Source organism: Hordeum vulgare, chromosome 5H (genome assembly GCF_904849725.1).
Source record: "Hordeum vulgare subsp. vulgare chromosome 5H, MorexV3_pseudomolecules_assembly, whole genome shotgun sequence".
NCBI classification, from domain to species: Eukaryota; Viridiplantae; Streptophyta; class Magnoliopsida; order Poales; family Poaceae; genus Hordeum; species Hordeum vulgare.
The window spans coordinates 539,244,513-539,263,822 of NC_058522.1; the positions used below are offsets into that span (position 1 = coordinate 539,244,513).

Here is a 19,310-nt window from a genome sequence, read left to right on the forward strand (position 1 = left end):
CCCAAGGGTCATAAGCTTCTCAAACTTTTGACTTCCATGTATCACCGTGGAGAACTCAAATCGATGCAACTAATGCAATGACAAGAACACACGAAGTGGTCAAGTCCCTCACACTCAAATCCCTCCACAACAACAAAAGCTATGGAAGAATATGAGAGGAAGAACAAGGAGCTCACAAAGAACTCCAAGATCTAGATCCAAGGGATTCCTCTCATATAGAGGAGAAAGTCATTGGTGAAAATGTGGATCTAGATCTCCTCTCTCTTTTTCCTCAAGAACTAGCAAGAATCATTGGAGGGATTGAGAGTTAGCAAGTTCTAAGAAGGTCAACAATGGGGGAAGAACATGAGCTCAACGGATAGAAAATCATTGTGGAAGAAGACCCCCCTTTTATAAGGGGGGAAGGAATCTGCCTGTTACCTACCCCCTCAGCCCGAGCTAGAGCGGTACCACCACTCCTAGGAGCGGTACTACCGATGATAAGAGGTAGTACCGCTCAGGAAGCAGTACTGCCGCTCAGGCAGAGGGAGGCTAAGCCAGAGATGGGTAGGGCCGTTAGTACCGCTTGGAGCGGTAGTACCACCGGGCGGTACTACCGCCCAGTACTACGGCAAAGTCTGACCACAAAAGTGTTTGCACTTTGGAGCAGCGGTACAGGCCAACGGTACGAGCAGAGCACAACCGCTCTGAGCGGTACTACCACCGGCCCGGGTGGTCCCAGCGGTGATAAGAGGTAGTACCGCTCGAGGGAGCGATACTACCGCTTGGAATAGAGAACCTGCCCAGAACTGCCATTACTTGCGCATACGAGCTCCGAATTGAGCAAACTCAAGCTTGCTGGATTCAGGACGACAAGAGCTATCCAACACTCCTTAGGAGAAACTTTAACTGATCCAATCTCGAGTTAGGGTGGCGCTTCCGATCTAATCTTTTCGCATGTCAAATTTTTATAGAGTCGGTACTGGATCATGTGAGACTATTACATGCCACGTAACCTTTTTGTTGATCATTTTAGAAGCATGGTGTTATCTAAGATCACACAACTGATGAGTACTACTATATTCCAAGCTTGAGATAGTGATGCCAATGTGGAAAGTTGTAACTAGAAAAGAGGATTTGCATGATATCGCGTGACATATCATAACCGGGATTAGGATCACTTGACGTGGGTATGGGCTTAAAGTCACTAGATATGATTCTTTTTTTTAAAGGGTGTTAGCTATGATCATGTCAAATACTAGCGCAAAGCTTAAGACATCTTCTCCTTTTTGACTCCTGATGTCATAGTCAAAGCTTTCATGCACCCTTTTAAAACCAGTTTTAGATGTGGCCATTGAGATCTCTTCCTATTAAGAGTCTCTGAACAATCGGTACACTCCTAATCATGTCATCATACCTTTCCATAACTCCCTTCAGGTGTTTTCATTATTGTCTAATTGCGGGTCCTGCGCGCTGATAACGTTGAAAACTAAGTCTCCAACTACGAGTTTGATGAGAATAATCCAGTCTTCACGTCTCTTTGACGTCTACCAAGACTCTTGTTAATCAAGATGTCTGCTCCATTTGAAAAAACAAAAAACACAAAGTGGAAAACAAAATTAGAAATCAATAAGAAAAACACAGAAAGAAAAAACATAGTAGAACCATTCCAAGACAGAAAGGTTCCGCAAACCGGTCGTCAGAAGATTTCCAGAGTCACTATCTTGGGCCGGCACCCTTCATCAGCGCTCGGTCGGTTTCCCGGAGGAGTTCGTTGGGCGAGATGACCTGCGGCGGCCTCCCCATCTCGCCGGCGCCGGCGGTGGCGGCCCCGCTGGAGGACGAGAACCTCCTCCCGGAGATCCTCGTCCGCCTAGCCCCGCTGCCGTCCGCCCTCCCGCGCGCCTCCCTCGTCTGCAAGCGCTGGCGCTGCCTCGTCACCGACCCCCGCTTCGTCCGCCGCTTCCACACCCACCACCTCCGCAACCCCCCTCCCCTGATCGGCTTCTTCGAGGAGGTCACCCGCGAGCCCACCCCGGACTCCCCCAGCAGCCTCTCCGTCACCCCCATCCTGGATCCCCCCAACCGCATCCCGGTCGGCCGCTTCTCCCTGCACTTCCGCGACGGCGACAGCCGCACGATCCTCAGCTGCCGCGACGGCCTCGTGCTCCTCGTCGACACGGGGAATGACGAGATCGAGGCCCTGGTCTGGGACCCCGTCACCGGCGACCAGCACCGCTTCGTCGTCCCCGCGGTGATCGACGACCGCCAGGTCGTCGAGATCTTGAACGGCGCGGTTCTCCGCACCGCCGGGATCCTCGACGATCGCCCCTTCCGGTTCCAGGTGGTCTTGGCGGGCATCGACAGGCCGAACAAGCGGCTGTTCGCCTGCGTTTACTCGTCGGAGACCGGCAAATGGGGCGATCCAATCTGGGTGTCCGTGGATTCCGAGAGCAACGTTCGCACCACGGTGTCTATGCGCGTTTCCAGTACCCTGGTTGGGAATTCCCTCTACTGGTCGCTGAATGGGGATACTGCTGCCATCCTTCAGTTTGATTTGGGCACGCAACGCCTAGCCGTGATACCGCTGCCGCTGGAGAAGTGTAGCGACGGCAGCCGCTCCTTCCGGGCTATGCCCGTCGACGGTGCCGGGCTTGGCATCTTTGAGCTGTTGGATTTCAACATCCAGTTGTGGAAAAGGGAGGTCGACCGTCACGGTGTTGTTTCATGGGTGCTGGGAAAAACTATTGAAATGGATCAGCTTCTTTCCCTGGACAAGAGGGGAATGAGTCCAATGATGCTGGGATATTGCGAGGTCAATAATGTGGTGTTTCTAAGGACGGTATTTAGTATTTTCGTGCTCCAGCTTGAGTCACTGAAGTTCAACAAGCCTCCCATACAGGCATCTTACTTTTTGGTTCATCCATTCACAAGTGTTTATACTGCAGGTAGTAACCAAGTATTTTTCTACAGTTGATCGATGTTAAACTTTTCATATCCTTGCTGTTAGGCTAACAATAACATGATATTATTTTTATTACGATTTGCGAACTCTGTGGTTCAAGTCAGATGTAGCAAGCATTTTATGTAAGTTAATTTGATGAAGAAAATATAGATTAAAACCATGAAGGCGGAGATCATCAAGTTCTTTCAATAAAGTAACACTAAATTTCATTGCTACCTTCCTGTTGTGTTATGCAAAAGTCGTATAATGCCAGCGATTTTCTTTCCCGCGTTGAGATGGATAACAGCTGGAAATTGGAAAGCTATGATTGAACCAGATGGAGCAGTGAAATGTCCAAATGGTAGCTTAATTGTCACATTTAAAGGCTTAAAAGTAGTTACATCCTGTGATCCGATTTTTATTTATATTGATCTTGCTAACTTAAATCCACAATAAATGCTTGGTTTGATCTTTATTATGAGATAATAGTTCATTTGTATCCCTTGTTGAAGACTCTCAAGCGTCAGAGTCTATTTGTACCGGGGATAAATGAATTGAGTCTGTTTTATCATTTGAAGCTGAATTGTCATTATTTCTTTGCTCTTAAAATTTATTGGTTTGAATATATTATATTTTATCAACTTAAGATAACACAGGACAAGCTTAAGAATAACTCTAGATTACTTCTTATTTCTGACCAGCTAATATTAATGCATGCCATTCAGTTTGAGGAGACTACTGAGTATATATACCATTCTCAGAAAATTTCTTTGCAAGGCAGTAGGCTTGCTTTTGTTTATCTATTCCATTCCAATGTTGAAAAATGTGTTTTTCCTCTCTCAGTTTTGTCTTATCTAAATATCTCATTATTATTCCGTCGTATCTTTGGTTCAAATATCATTGGTTGTTTGTCTTATGCTTGTAGACATGGGCATTGGTGGTGGACCTGATGAAGCCAAACTTCTGTGCAATGCAATGCATAAGGTGACTGTATAACATTGGTTGAGCAGGTAATCTAAGCTTATCTTCGTATTTTCAGTTGAGGGGGTCATAACTGGTACTTTTTGTTTTTGTTACGAAATGTAACCTTTACGACCATTTGTGAATAACCAAATTACAAGTCAGTATAATTCCAGACAACCCTTTGCTCAGCTGTTGCCCATCTCCCATCATACATTTTGGGCAGGCTCCCGGTGCTGCTTATCTATTCACCTTTTATGAGTTTATTCTGCAATTCCTTTTCTCAGCTGATTTCATCTACTCCTGTTTTGTTTTCGGAAGTTCCACCCCCTCTCGCCTGGATGAATTCTTTTGCTTACCCTCCATTCCATCCAGCTGCCTTGCTAGCAAGTTTGCCTATTCCCTAGGGCTACTGCTCTCATGTTTGTCTGTTTCCTCCCTTATAGCTCCTCGTATGACTGATGACTTTGGACATTTCCCATTCCCAATTTGGGCATATGTTCTTAGCTGCACGTAGATGAGAATGCTGTCGTGCTATGCAGTATGTAATAGAATGAAACACTTCCCCTTTCCTTCCTATAGCTCCTTGGATGTATCAGGTGCTATTGTGATTCAAAAGTTTTCACCTTGGTGTAAATATTTGATAATTAGCAATACCGAGCACTTGTCTTCAAAGTTCAAACCTCCTTTACGCATACAGGCTTATGACTATGCCCTTTCACATTGATGCTCATTTTCAATAGATATGATACATACCTATTCGTGAACTAGTGGTTGTTATGATACTCGACGAGCATGTTGTCGTTTAATCTTATACTACCATGTGTCTTTTGCTTGCACTTGTAGTTTATAGACGTAGGTGTTTTTCTTTGATCTTACTCCCTCCGTTCACAAATATAAGATGTTCTAACTCTTTTCTGAATTAGATGTATATAGGCACGTTCTAGTGTGTTTTTGTTCACTCATTTATTTCAGTCTGCATGTAGTCCATATTGAAATATCCAATACATCTTATATTTGTGAACGGAGGGAGTATTTTGCTATATACCCCTGTCAATCTGACTTGCATTTCTAATTTGCCATTGCTATAGTTTGTCAGATCCAAACTGGATGTTGCAAACTTGTTATGGTTTATGTGTTGATCCAGTTCTTCAATGTTGAACACTGTAGATCTTTAAATTGACGATATGATCAGAATGACATTAGCAGATATGGTATAAATGGTTGTATTTAATTTTCTCAGAGAAGGTGCAAAAACTCTGCACATCTTTCATTAAGAAGAGACGTTTGTGATTCAATAGAAGAAAGACACTTGTGGCTCATTCACTCCAAAAGGAAGGGAAACCACAACCAGAACCAGAACAACATGGAAACGAAGGCTCTATTCTCACTTTGGTCCAGGCAACCTATTGTTCAAAGTAGCTGCCATCTCTCTATCCCCACTTTGATCTTGATATTTGTGCCTTAGAAAGCGCTGTGTTCGACACATAAATCCCTGTGCTGATCCTTGTTCACCCGCGTCATCCTTGATAGCTATCACTGTTCCATGGTGTCCGGGAGATCGCAGCGGTGCTGCCATGTCCATGGCCAGCCCAGTGAGGGTTGCTCAGCCAAATTTGGCAGATCTACAGGCATCACACAAAAAAATGGTCGGCCATCTCCTGATGCTACGCCCATATAGGACATCTGCCCAGGTTTTCAGGTAGTGGTGCTCAAGGCTGTTGCCTGTTGCCAGTCCAATAGCGATGCTGAAGGGCAAGCCAAAGGAAGAATCGACATTTGAGAGGCAACTTCGCCTTCCAGAGGACCTTTTGGCAGCTGTCATAGCTTCAATGCTGTAGTGAGTTGAATAAAACAGTGTCCATTTTGGCCCGAAGGAAGTGTCTTTATAATAGGATGCATAATCCCTTGCTCTCGGCTTCAACTACATGAGTTTGGCTGATCTAAACTCGTTAACTGGTAAACGGCTATTTCTTTACATCTCTAAAGCATGTGCCTTTGAGCCAGAAGGCAGATGCATTTGCTTTCAACTCTATGAACCCCTCATATGCCCATGAAGCAATATATATATATATATATATATATATATATATATATATATATATATCCTTTTTGAACTTCCTTCTGATTTTTACTGCCGGTTTGATTCTACTTTGGAGGTTTGATATTACCGCAGTGATGAATTTGATGTTTATGTTTAGCAATACAAAACTGTTAGGTGGTACAACTTTAATGTACAGATTTTATTTGATAAGTGACTGCTCCGCAGGTATCTGATCTCTCATTCGGGTTGCGGAGCAGCTGTGGAATGACTTTGCTGACACAGGTTCGGTCGGCACAGAAGTTGATCTTCTACAGAGCATGCTCCGGTCAACCGCGAAGTAGGCTTGTAGGATTATATTTGTCCATTCAGTTTGTCAGTTTTCTTTCTGTTTTACCTGGATAATTTTAGGCATATTATGCAACTGGCATACACGATGCGATGACAAGCAGCTACTCCCTCCGTTCCTAAATATAAATCTTTTTAGATGTTTCACTAGGAGACTACATACGGATGTATATGGTCATACTTTAGAGTGTAGATTTACTCATTTTGTTCCGTATATATCCCTCTAATGAGATATCTAAAAATACTTATATTTAGGAACAGAGGGAGTACTTAGTTAGACCAGTAAATAATAGTAATGCAGTAGCATAGGTTGGTTGATTACTGCCTCCGGTTTCATTCTCCTCGTGTCTAAATATTAATGTATTTTTTGTGAAGTTAATGTGTTCCAAAAAAAATATGTGGCACTCCCTCCATATCTAAATATAAGTCTTTTTAGATATTTCATTAGGGGGGATTACATATGGAGCAAAATGAGTGAATATACACTCTAAAATATGTCTATATACATTTGTATGTAGTCCTTTAGTAAAACCTCTAAAAAGACTTATATTTAAGAACAGAGGGAGTATAAAAGAAAGACCATCCGTTTTGAAAAATGTTTATACAATAGTCAGAAAATGGTTATGTATAAAAAATTACATAGAACAAATACAGAGAAATTCCAGGAAAAAAGAAAAGTGAAAAAGGTGAAAAAAAGAAGAAAAGCAGAAAACAAGAAGAAACAAAATAAACGGCCTGAAAAGAGGATAGGCCGGCTCATGCGCGATAGGGTCAAGTACGAGGTGAGAGTCTCCATCGTCGAAATCACTAATTAGCGAGTATACTTTTTAACTATTACTTCTATGTTGCGATAAGTGATGTATTGTATGCGTGTCATTTGTCGCAATCAGCGAGTTTTTTTCTTTTTTTCATAGATCCGTATTTTCAAAACGTTTTATCTTCTAAACAGTGCGTTCAAATCTCGAACCGTTTTCATCGTTTGCTTTCTCGCGTCGAGATATTCAAAACTAGATCCCATGTTGATAGGTTTTGACGATTTTTTTTCAAGAAAAAAATAAATAAAAAGACAAAAAACCGTGGCTCATGTGATAGAAAAAAAAACAGAAAACATGTTTTGCGGAAGTGAAACCGTGCCTCTCACAAAAAAACAGAATATGTGTTTTTCCCTTTCGGGACGTGTCTCTCGCGAAGGCAAAACCGTGCCTTTCGCGTAAGAAAAATCCTGCCTCTCGCGAAAAAAAATAGAAAACGCGTTTTTTCGTTTCCGAGATGCACGGATGTGCCTCTCGCGAATGCAAAATCGTGCCTCTCGCAAAAAAACAAAAAACACATTTTTTTTTCTTTTCGAGAGGCATGGCCGTGCCTCTCGCGAAGGTAAAATCGTGCCTCTCGCCAAAAAAGAAAGAAAATGTGTTTTTTCGTAAAAAGCAGAAAACGAGGTTTTTTCACGGAAAAAATAAAAAAAATCGACCAAAAGTTACAAAAGACCGGTGAAAACTGGTAAAAAACACTCTAAAAAACCAAAAACATGTGCGAAAAAATAAAATAAAAAATAAAATACGAAGGAAACATTCAGAACGCAACACGTGGCGGCGGTGCAAGGATGATCGCTGAGAGACTTTTGAAAAAGTACTCGCTAATTAGTTGCTCTCCTCCACCGTCAACCATCGTCTACCAACCCCGACATCTTCCACATGCCGCCGGTGTAGAGCGAGACAGAGTGGGCGAAATGCCTGATGTTATAGTTCGGATGATCAGGTGTTTGGTTGTCAGCCATAACTTACCACACCAAAGGTGACGCGCCACAGCTCCTTAGGCAGCCATTTGGTTGCCTACGAAGATTAGTGCAACATAAATTTTTGTCAAATGTGTGGCGTTTGTTTTGCCTGACACACTATACGGGCGTCACAACTGCGGTTAAATACCTCATTCATTTTGGGTCTCCAACCAAACAGTCCCTAAGTGGCCATTTCATAAAACTTTAGGGGTTTATGTGCAGATGTTGTGTTTTCCGTGCGTTTAATTTGCTTCATGCACGAATCGATCCACCTGCTTGCATGCCTCTTGTGTACTCCCTCCGTCTCAAAATAACTATCTCAACTTTGTACTAGCTCTAGTACAAAATTGTACTAAGCTCAAGACACTTATTTTAGGACGGAGGGAGTACGTGATAATCTCTTGGCAGGGACGCCGGTGTACGCTCTCGCCGACAATGGTGAACTGCCACAGCATGACCAATGTCATAGGCAAAACCATCTCAAATTGTCCAAAACCACTTTAGGCCTTGTTCGGTTAAGCCACTCACCAGGTGGATTGGAGGGGATTTGGGAGAAATTTGATCTAGATGAGATTTAATCACTACCAATACCTGTCTATCCCGACCATTTGTCATGCAACCGAACAAGGCCTTAGGAAAAGATTTAGTCGGGACATGTGAAAAACAGAAAAAAAAGAAGATTTATCCGATATTGCAGATTTGAGGGGATTAAATAACTAATTTAGACTTTAGGGTATTTGATTTAATTGGTTTTTTTAGGAACATCATCATTTTATTAGTTAAGCATCAAAGTTACATAGTCTCCCGGATACAATTCGAAGCAGAATGAAAAATATAAAGACTAACAATGTTTATACAAGATTTAGCTAAGACATGACCTAAACATTACGATGCCGACGGACATGCCCGGGCCGCGTTTGGCAGCCATAGCAATCGGTCCTGAATACATGAAGGGTGGCTCACAAGAGACTGGTTGAGGAAAAACAGCCTCTAAAGCAACATTTGCCACTTGTTTGGTTGCCTGCATTTCGTTCTCACGCATTAGGGGTCATTTTAGCGCATCCTCTTTGGTTGCCCGCATCGTTCAAAGTCACACATAAGCATGTTGTTCGGTTGCATACAAGCTGCGAGGTCTGCTAACCTTGTACCCTATGTGGTGAGGTTACCTCACACATGATCACACCTAGCACAACGATCAATGAGAAAAGAAGTGATTCAACTCACATAGGCCATGGCTACAGCTCGGGTGAACGCGGGAGGGGGCGGAGAAACTAAGGAGGGGAATCACCGCCGCTGTTAACCGTCGGTCGATGAAGGAGCTCCACTTACCTCGTCGTCGGTGCCGATGCGTTTCGGCGGGAAAGATCAAAAGGGGGGAGAATGGTGGCGGGGCTTTAGGCGGTGAGAGGAGGGGGGCTAAATAGGGCGACCGAATCGGCAGGAGGTGAGCCGAAATCCTTCCGTCGATTTTTCGGGGACGTCCGCGAGCTCGCACCATCTCCCTAGTTGCAGGAGCTCAGCGCCGCGTTCCCCTCCTCTACCTCACATGAGTCCGGTTCTGGAGAAACTGACGATACGGTAGTAGCTCGCTGGCCTGGTATGGACTACTTTAAAGTTCGCGCTATGCACGACTAATAGTATATGCAGGGTAACCAAACAACCCTACTCCTTCCAACGCGGGCCTGATTGGGCCATATATAGGCAACCAAACATGGCCTTGAAAACCACCGAAGTGAAGCTGCATGAAGCAAACTTGATATCAGCCACCACATAACCTACCATAGATCTGTCCTGAATTGAGGAGTGGACACCTTGAATCAATGACAGACAGTCGGAGGCAAAGATGACGTTGTGGAAATTTTACGCACGGCTAGATGTACATCCCTGATTTGTAATATCTTAGGGCATTGCTACAAATCAGCCGGATGATTTCTCTAACAAATCATCCTCCTGTTAAGTCGTCCGATCTGCGTACAAGAGTCTGTTGGATCAGAGCAAGGCCACGACAGCAACACATCACGACAGGTTCAATGCAGCGCCATTGCAGACCATGTGGTGCTCCAATGCAGCACCGACAACGTCCGACAAGCTCCATTGCAACTCTGGCCAAACTCCATTGCAGTCGGTGGAGCTCCAACTCAACACCGATGCTCCGGCGAAGCTCCATTACAACTCCGACGAAGTTCAATGCAGCACAGGCGCGTCTGTGAAAGCTTCATTGTAATTCCGGCGGAGCTTCAACGCAACAAGACATGTCCGCCGAAGCTCCATTGCAATTCCGAGAAGTCTTCATTGTAGCCCGGCGTTGCTCCATTGCAGCTACGACATTGCTTCCAATAGCTTGAAGGCAACATCACCGGAGTTGCAGTGCCCCACGTCGGCCCCTCGCCCCGATCGTCGTTGCAGCACCGGCGTCGCTTCATTGGAGCCTCGGAAGGGCATGCACGATGCTCAATCACAGCTCTGGGAGACCGCTCCATCGGCCCTCCATGCAACACCAGGCGACTCCCCTACGCAACACCAGCGACTCATCACCGCCGCACTTTAGAGCACCGACAACATCGAGGTGATGCGCGGGAAGCTGCAGGTAGACGTTGTCGCTGGCTGCTGGAGTGTTGTGTGCCGAAGGAGTATGGATATATGAAGCGTGAGCTCGTCAACTGGTGGTGCAAAAGCCGCCCAGCGGGCTGCTCTGACGAGAGCCAGGGTGATGAGGACAGACGAAGCATGGAGACGAAGGTAGAAGACGAAGTAGAAAGGTATCTGGCTCCGGCAGAGAAAGGGATAAGGTTGGTAGTAAAAGAAAGAAAGAGATAGGAAAGGCAACATGGGTGTCTGACGTGGTGTGTGGGTCATGACGCGTGGCGTGCGAAAGACCCGGCTGATTTCTCGGTTGATTCTAAATGTTTTCCATATCTTAGATGGTAAACTATACTTTCTCCGTAAAAAAAACACAATATAAAAGTGTTTACATTGAAACGCTCTTATATTTATCAGTTTTGCTAAGTCTCAGTTGACTTAGACTTTGTTATGTCTCACTGGATGCTATATGCCTTTGATCTTGCATCAGGACCGCATAATTGGACCGTATAATTTTTTTATTTTATTTTTTTCTATTTTGTTCATATATATATACTACTCCCTTCGTCTTAAAATAAGTGACTCAAAAGTAAAGTGATTTAATTTTATAATAAAATAGTGTAAAATTGAGTCATTTATTTTTTAAGATAAAGGAAGTACTATGTAATATGTCATTTGACTTAGACTTGGTTAAGTCTTATTCGATTGTGACCTAGCCAATACCTTTTATTTATCTACTTTTCTCAAAAATTACTCAGCTCAAAGAAAAGGAAAAACAGAGCCAACATGGGCGAGTTGACCCGCCTCCGTCTCTCGAGCTCGCGGCCTCCGGCGCCGGCACCGGCGCCACCGGAGGAGGACGACGACCTCCTCTCCGAGATCCTCCTCCGCCTCCCCCCACTCCCGTCCTCCCTCCCGCGCGCCTCCCTCGTCTGCAACCGCTGGCGCGGCCTCGTCTCCGCGCCCGCCTTCCTCCGCCGTTTCCGCGCCCACCACCGTCGCCGCGTCGGCGGCCCTCCGCCTCCCCTGCTCGGATTCTTCGAGGACGCCCTCTACGGCGTCTCCTTCACCGCCACCCTCGACGCACCCGACCGCATCCCGGACGGGCGCTTCTCCCGGCGGTTCGACGACGGCGGCAGCGCGCCCATAGTCCTCGGCTGCCGCGACGGCCTCGTGCTCATCCTCGACCCGACGTACCCCCTCGGCCAGATCGGGGTCCTCATCTGGGACCCCGTCACGGGCGACCAGCGCCGCCTCACCGTGCCTCCGGCGCTCGACGACGGCTACACGGAGATCTACAACGGGGCGTTGCTCCGCGCGGCCGCCGGAGCGCGCGGCGGCGACCACCGTTTCCAGTTTCAGCTGGTCATGGTGGGTGTCGATAGGAAACACACCCGGGCGTTCGCCTGCGTCTACTCGTCCGAGGCCGGCGTGTGGGGCGACCTCATCTCAGCCCCCCTGGTTTCCATGAGCTACCACACCGTGGTCTCCATGAGTATTTCCAGCACCTTGGTTGGGAATTCCCTTTACTGGTCGGTTTTCGGAAACTCTGCATACGGCATCCTGGAGTTTGATCTGGATACGCAGCGATTAGCCGTGATTCCGGTGCCGGTGAGCTCGTCTAGCAGTGTCAATTGGTCCTTCTGGGCTATGCCCATGGAGGATGGTGGCCTTGGCTTCCTCTATCTATTAGACTTCAGCACCCAGTTATGGAAGAGAACGACCGATCGTGACGGCGATGTTTCATGGGTGCTGGCAAAGACTATTGAATTGGACAAGCTTCTTTCCCTTGATAAGAAGAAATCGTGTCCAATGATGCTGGGGTTTTCTGATTGCAATAACGTGGTGTTCTTCTTGACGGTTACCGGTTTAGTCATGGTCCAGTTTGAGTCAATGCAGTTCAAGAAACTAGCTCATACACGACTGGATTTGTCTCTGGTTCATCCACACGTGGTTCATCCATTCTCAACTGTCTATACTGCAGGTAATAGCATTACCTGTACATTGTGGGTAACCTCTAATATTTTTTACAGTTGATTGATGGAAAGCCTTTCACACCCTTGAATGCTAGACTAACAATTTTAAGTTAAGGCTGTGTCATGTGTTTCTTTTGTTGCTCAATTAACTATTTGAACAAATGCTGATATTGTTTATGATATTATCATTATCAAACTATTTGGTTTAAGTTAGAGATAGCAAAAAAATTATATGTCATTCTGTGAACGGAAGTATATTAAACCATGAATAAAAAGATCAACAAGCCCTTCCAATAACAAATTAATAATAAAATCTATAATTCATTGTTCCGTTTATATTGCCTTATGCAAGAAATGTACTATAATGGTAATGTTAGGGCGTAGGTGCAGTGGAAGTGCTGATTGCCTTTCCCTTGTTGAGATAAGTAAGTTTTAAAAATGAAAAGCTAAAACTGAACCAACTGAAGTGAAATGTTCGATTGTGTAGCTTGATTGCCTATTGATCTTGCTAATAGCCTTAAATCCGTAATTAACAACTTTGTTTATGTCTTTATGGAATAATGGTGATTTTTTATTACTCGCTGAAGACTCATGCTGCAACCTGCATGTGTCGAGTCTATTTGTATTAGAGCTAAAATCATTTAAATATGGTTTGTCATTACCACTTTTGTTCCTAAATTGTGAGCTTATTTTCCCCTCAAATTACATCTGTTTGGTTTATCTCACTATTACCCCTCGTGTCTTTTCTTGTTATGTCATTGGTTGTTTTCTATGCTTGCAGACATGGGCACTGGCGTTGGGGATGACAGAGCTGAACTATTGGACAGTACATAAGACGATTGTCTGATTAGATAAACTATTGTGATGCATTGGTTGAGCAGGTAATGTAAACTTATCTTCTGATTGTCAGCTGAGAGTTATGAAATCTTATTTTGTTTTGGAAATTTCGCTTGCCCCTTTACTACCAATTGTGATCTGCCAAATTCTGAGAGAGGACTGTTGCTGCATGATTCTCTGGGCAACCTTTGGCTCAGCTATGGGTCACCTGGCCAGCTCCCTTCATGCTTTCTTGGCAGGCTGCCTCTGGGCTTGTTTCTCCAGGTGCTGCATCCTCTATTCATCCTCCCCGTTCTAACCTCATTGTCTGCTTCAGCTGCCTCTTCTTGACTTCTTCTGTATACCGAAGTTCCACTCCTCTTCACTGGATGAACGCTTTTTTGCTTACCTTCCATTCCATCCAGCCATCCTGCTACCCCTTAAGTGTCCTCATATTCGACTGTTTCCCTTTGCTTGCTCCCTGTAGCTCCTTGGGTGACCCCTGAGGCCCTGACTTTGGACTTCAAAAAAACACTTGACTTTCGACATTTTCCTTTCCCTGTTTGTGCATATATTTTTTGATTTTTTTCTTCCTTGCTCATAGATGAGAATGCTGTCATGCTAAGCAGTGGTAGAATGAAGCACTTGCCATTCCCTGTGCAAAATTGTAATCTTATGACACTTACTGGTCTGCAGGTAAATAGAGTTTTATCATGGTTGCTGACGGAATGGCTTCCGAGCAAAGGTTCTGTTCATGAAGTTGACCTTGTAGGGTTTTTTATTCTTCAGACTACCAATAATGTAAACAGTTATGCAACACAGCAGCTTGCTTGGACCGCGGTATCATCAGCTCCCTCTGGCTGATCTCGCTCATCTATATATATCTGGTGCCCTTTTGCTCATGTGCCATGTTGTATCTGGTGTGGGGAGACCTGGATCTCGAATCGCGGCTACATTGAATACTGAATATGAAGGGTTTGCGAGTCTTTGGGCCAGTGATAACGAGAACACTTTGATTCACGATGATACTCACTTTGTTCCTAAATACAAGTTTTTTTTAGAGATTTTACTACAGACTACATACTGATATATATAGACATACTTTAGAGTGTAGATTCACTCATTTTACTTCGTATACAGTCTGCAGTGGAGTCTCTAAAAAGACTTATATTTAGGAAATGAGAAAGTATATCTCTACAAATCCATGAATGGTGTTCCACTTTGGCAAAGGCAAACAAGAGACGGCCCATAAAAAGAATTGTTCATCATTTTGAATTTGTATGAGCATTTTTTAGAGTCATGGCATGTAGCAGTGGTGGTGCTAGTAACTACTACACCGCTGGTATAAAAGATTCTGGGCTAGACTCTATGCCATGAACACAGGTCAAGTGATTGATGCCACTATTTCTCCTTCCTTCCTTGTCAGTTGGTGACCTCGTTCGTGCTCGGGTTGTCGCCGGTGCTGTCGTTGGCGCCATCGCTTGCGCTGGCGGCAGGAGGCGTCGGCTGCGCACGGCTTGGCGGCGATGGCACCGCGCCGGCGCCGGCGCCACCGCCCCATCCTTCCGGCTTGAAGTTGAACGGCATGCCGCCGCCTGGGATGCCTCCTGGCATAGGCATAGGCATAGGCATGCCGCCGCCCGGGATGCCTCCTGGCATGGGCATGGGCATGCCGCCGCCTGGCATGCCTCCCGGCATGGGCATGGCGGGCATCCCGGGGAGGGCAGGCAAGGGCACGGGCATGGCAGGAATCGGCATCCCGGGCATGCCGCCGGGGTTCGGGAACAGCGGGAACGACGGCATGGTTGACGGCGGCAGCCACCACTTCATGCTGTCAGTGCCGGGCCTCGCGGTGGCGGCGTCGCTCCCCGCCGTCGCCGGACCTGGGGCAGGGCCGGGTGCGGCTGCGGTGACCGTGCCGGCGTAGTACGCGCCGCGCCCCGGCTCGAACTCCACCCGGCTGATCTCGTCCTCGTAGTCGTCCAGGGACGCGTCCTGCGGCGCGGTCTCGGTCTCCGCGGCGGCCATGGAGCCGAAGTCGAACTCCTGGGCGTACCCCTCGGCGTCGACGTCGTGGAGGAGGCGCGCGCCGTGCCCCGACCCGGCGCAGGCCAGGAGCACGAGGAGGCCGAGGAAGACGGACGGTTTGCTCTGCTCCATGGCTCGCTCTGCTCTCTGGCTCCTTGGCTGTTCTTGCCGGCGAGGTGGTGAGGAGGAGACGCGCGAGCAGTGCAGGTTTTATAGCGTTGTGATTAGGAGCTTGGAGCTTGGGGTAGGTTGGATCATGGTGAGCTGCGTGCACTCCGATTTCTCAATCATCTCGTGATTTTTTTCCAGCAGCTCAAGGTGCATGCCGGAGGCGTGCAGCCGCAAGACCACCTGAAAACTAACAACTCGGGTCAGCTTCTGTCTCCCCAAGTCTGGTGCTTAATCTGCACCCTTTGACCGGATTTCGGGATGATTTCAAGGGAATTTGGGCATGAGCAGCATGAATGTGGATCGTAGTCGCAGGAAATAAATCTACAATCATAAATTTGGGCATGATAGCGAGCAATTCTCAATTTGGCAAAGCACGACCAATTCGAGCTCAACTTCCAATATATGCATACAGCTTATTATCCCACCAATTTTGTTGAGCAGCATCCCACTAATAGCTAGGAGAACATTGCATGCATCGCGTTGGATTTAAACCAACGTTGTGTTCAGGAAGCACTTGAGCACATACACGCTCTCAAATGACACTTGACACTACAGGTCTGCAGCACACGGCTAAGCGGAATAATAGCGGGGATTTTCACTCGATAATCATGAGTGCCCCATCTAATCTAATCTACTCGCTCTTCTTGTTCCCCTTGGGTATCCTGCGCAGGACGCCGCTGTCGAGTTTCTGGTACTGGTCTCGGAGCAGACCGAGGATGTTGTAGAGGAAGTCGTCGACCTGGTCCTCGTACTTCTCGTACAGCACAGGGAGCGTGTGAGCGCATACAAACCCTGTCCCAGGTAAATCAGGTGTTGTTTCATTAGTGCAGACAGCGGTGATTTCGCAAAATTGGAACAGTATGTTGCTTCTCGGTATGAGGAAAAAAAGAAGAGGTTGTAGCTGACAGTGCCTTACCAATGTAAATGACGGTTAGTAAATTGAACCAGCTCCCAGCTACAGAAGCAGCCCACAATCCGACAATTGCCTGAAATAAAACATAGTGTGACATCAAAACATCTCTTGGTGATGAACAGACACAATATGCACATACATGATTGATTTTCTTTATATGTTCCTATTTGACGTAGTGATCACAATGATGTCATTCAAAAAATGCAAAAAGAACACGGTGAGTAGAGCTCTGCGTACCAATACAAAATGCTTCAAGTTTCTTTCACAAGACACATCTTGAAGGAAACCCAGGAACTTGTTTACTTGGGCACCGATGGCAACAGCAATGTTCACAAACAGGTCCTCTGGCAACTTAACCCGGGGTACATCAGAAGACCTACGTGTAGACAAGGCATTTTCTATAATTATTACATTATGTTGCTGAAAAGGATACACACTATGCATACACTTCAAAAATTCCATACTTTGAGAAGTTGGACCAAACGAACTGAACAACCATTCCAAGAACAAGGGCAAATGAAATGATTGTCAAGAAGTGGTAATCAAGCCACTCGAAGAAAACCCAAATAACTGTTGCAAGACCCAGGACACTGGAAGATATCTTCTTGTTCCTCCACAACAACACATCAGCAGCTACAATGATAAAAGGAAGGCATCAGAACTCACAAATGCCCACACAAGAAGAAAAGCAAGTAAACACCAGAGCAGATAACTTACACTTTCCGCCACCCAAAACTCCATGGAGGGTCTTCTGACGACCAAACATCTTGTTCTTCATATTTTCAGAGACTGAACCTGGATCAAAACGGCCAGACTTCTGCTTGGGGAGCTTGTCAGCGATGGTATCCATGATGTTGCTCATGATGTTATCAGACTTCTGCTTAGGGAGCTTGTCAGCGATGGTATCCATGATGTTGCCCATGAGCTTCTCAGCTGTGCTCTCAGAATGTTCCGACATCTTCATGTACTTGGAGCTCCCTGCAGAGTAGGATGGTATGTCAAATGAGAAATGATCCAGTGATATCCAAGACATGTGTAGGACAGAACAAGCTGACAAGAGCATATACAGGGAAGCCGGACAGAAAAAATATGGTATAGTAGAATATTTTAGTCTGATATAAGAAATTGGGCCAATGCACTTTGCTTTGACATATTTTACTGGAGGCCTAAAGAACTATACATTCGACTGTTGGCTAGGACTCCAAAGCTGACTGGTAACTTGAGTGGAATGGCTGTTTAACAATCAATAAACATCCATTGTTGGACCAGTCTTCCATCATTCATTTCTGACCAAAGCTTTCATAAATGAACAATCTGGTACACCAGAGTACCCCATCCAGGCGATATACATAATATGACTTGACAAACACTTTCTGAGCAAGCATTGCCCAAATATATAGTACTACCATTTTAAATCATGTTGAAAAAAGGCATTCGGTTATCTACAACCAAGAATCACTGCAAACATGACGATAACCGGCCCTTTAAATCGAATCTATGATAACCAAATAAAGGCCAGCACTTATATAACCGACCAGGCATCAACCTAGGAAGTCGCTGGCTTTCCTTGCCGAAGCAACCAACCGAGGGCGGAATCGCCGCCCATCTGTTGGCCGCAACAAAAGCATGTTCAGAATTCATCGCCTAATATGGTCGGATTTTTTTCTTTTTTACCAAGGCGAACCTCGCTTACTTCGAAAGTTTCTTTCTTTCTTCTTCTTATCCTAAAGAACAAATCCACCCGCCTTTCCGCGCGGCAAAGCCGCTCCGTCGCTTTCAAGAAAAACAGCAGATAGCTAACTGAAAAGCTGCGGCCCAGATTCCGCATCGCCGGCCGCAGCAAACGGACCAGGCTAGCAGCGGAGCCGCCGGAGAGAGATCGTACCGAGGAGGGGCCGCGAGGTTAGCGGTCGGGGAGGCTCCGGCTTCCGCTACCGGAGTCGAGTCGATGGCGCGGAGCAGGCGGCGGCGTGCGGGCGAGCGAGCGAGCGAGAGGAGTGTTTGGTGGGGTTGGGGGGGATCGCAGTCGCCGCAGCGGAATTATTTAGGGGGGAGTCCGACGGAGCTGCGGCGGCTGGGAGGTGGGCCCCGGCTGCAACGTGCGCCGGGTGCTGCGGGGCTGGCTGGCTGGCTTGCGTGTGGGGTCGGATGGGGGAGGGATCGTCGCGGGCCCGCGGGTCAGGGGGACGTCGCCGTCACGGGGTCGTATGTTCGGTGGGGTAAAGAAGGGCCGGTGTGGAGCACGAGGGGCGAGCGTGGCCCCGCGCAGGATGTTTTGAGGGAAGTGGCTTTGAAAATGCGTTGAGGGAAGAAATCGGGTTTGATTGTTTTCAGAGTTGGTCAGGCAACATTGATTTCCCGGCTAATAAAAAATGGTGCTCTAAATACAATGAAGCAAAACGTCCGCTGATTTGAGGACGACGGCTTAATTGGGCTGCAGATAGGCGTTGGCCCTGTTTGGATACTCTAACTTGGCTAGAGGTTAGAGTTAGTTTCTTAGGCGTTGGCCCTGTTTGGATACTCTAACTTGGCTAGAGGTTAGAGTTAGTTTCTAACTCTAGACTAACCCTAAACTAACTTTAGCCTTTTATGGTGTTTGGATGATAGGGTTAGTTTGACAATAAATATATATTTTTCAATCATGTAGCTTTTTTAACCAGGATTTTCTGTGACCGGTTTTGTGTGGCCACCTCCCAAGCAACAGAGAAGAACACATGGAAGGCTCGTTGGAGATGAGGGCAGATGGATGGGAACGGAAGGGGGGACGAGATGGAGGC

The 19,310-nt window shown here is 46.3% G+C and overlaps 4 protein-coding genes across 4 annotated transcripts; 2 read left to right on the forward strand and 2 right to left on the reverse strand.

Annotated features, from left to right (window-relative positions):
- Positions 1-1,514: 1,514 nt before the first annotated feature.
- On the forward strand, positions 1,515-6,419 carry LOC123452526. Its single transcript, XM_045129187.1, has 3 exons — positions 1,515-2,927; positions 3,849-3,933; positions 6,153-6,419. The coding sequence occupies exons 1-2, from the start codon at positions 1,763-1,765 to the stop codon at positions 3,917-3,919; spliced, it is 1,236 nt and encodes a 411-aa protein (XP_044985122.1). The 5' UTR covers positions 1,515-1,762; the 3' UTR covers positions 3,920-3,933; positions 6,153-6,419.
- A 4,959-nt stretch (positions 6,420-11,378) lies between these two features.
- On the forward strand, positions 11,379-14,416 carry LOC123452527. The gene is made up of 3 exons (XM_045129188.1): positions 11,379-12,613; positions 13,387-13,486; positions 14,118-14,416. The coding sequence occupies exons 1-2, from the start codon at positions 11,416-11,418 to the stop codon at positions 13,437-13,439; spliced, it is 1,251 nt and encodes a 416-aa protein (XP_044985123.1). The 5' UTR covers positions 11,379-11,415; the 3' UTR covers positions 13,440-13,486; positions 14,118-14,416.
- On the reverse strand, positions 14,216-15,892 carry LOC123452529 (formin-2-like). Its single transcript, XM_045129190.1, has one exon. The coding sequence runs from the start codon at positions 15,579-15,581 to the stop codon at positions 14,844-14,846; it is 738 nt and encodes a 245-aa protein (XP_044985125.1). The 5' UTR covers positions 15,582-15,892; the 3' UTR covers positions 14,216-14,843.
- Positions 15,893-15,982: 90 nt separating this feature from the next.
- LOC123452528 (reticulon-like protein B8) lies at positions 15,983-18,189 on the reverse strand. The gene is made up of 6 exons (XM_045129189.1): positions 18,069-18,189; positions 17,251-17,511; positions 16,998-17,166; positions 16,771-16,909; positions 16,537-16,606; positions 15,983-16,412 (listed from the first exon to the last, which is right to left on the reverse strand). The coding sequence occupies exons 1-6, from the start codon at positions 18,172-18,174 to the stop codon at positions 16,252-16,254; spliced, it is 906 nt and encodes a 301-aa protein (XP_044985124.1). The 5' UTR covers positions 18,175-18,189; the 3' UTR covers positions 15,983-16,251.
- Positions 18,190-19,310: the final 1,121 nt, after the last annotated feature.

Bases quoted from the DNA above. Each gene is read 5' to 3' on its own strand.
- LOC123452526 (XM_045129187.1), top strand. From the start codon at position 1,763: ATGACCTGCGGCGGCCTCCCCATCTCGCCGGCGCCGGCGGTGGCGGCC. The intron at 2,928-3,848 runs GTAGTAACCAAG...TTATGCTTGTAG, and splicing joins CACAAGTGTTTATACTGCAG to ACATGGGCATTGGTGGTGGA.
- LOC123452527 (XM_045129188.1), top strand. From the start codon at position 11,416: ATGGGCGAGTTGACCCGCCTCCGTCTCTCGAGCTCGCGGCCTCCGGCG. The intron at 12,614-13,386 runs GTAATAGCATTA...CTATGCTTGCAG, and splicing joins CTCAACTGTCTATACTGCAG to ACATGGGCACTGGCGTTGGG.
- LOC123452529 (XM_045129190.1), bottom strand. From the start codon at position 15,581: ATGGAGCAGAGCAAACCGTCCGTCTTCCTCGGCCTCCTCGTGCTCCTG.
- LOC123452528 (XM_045129189.1), bottom strand. From the start codon at position 18,174: ATGAATTCTGAACATGCTTTTGTTGCGGCCAACAGATGGGCGGCGATT. The intron at 17,167-17,250 runs GTAAGTTATCTG...TTATCATTGTAG, and splicing joins AGTTTTGGGTGGCGGAAAGT to CTGCTGATGTGTTGTTGTGG. The intron at 16,413-16,536 runs GTAAGGCACTGT...TACCTGGGACAG, and splicing joins ACTAACCGTCATTTACATTG to GGTTTGTATGCGCTCACACG.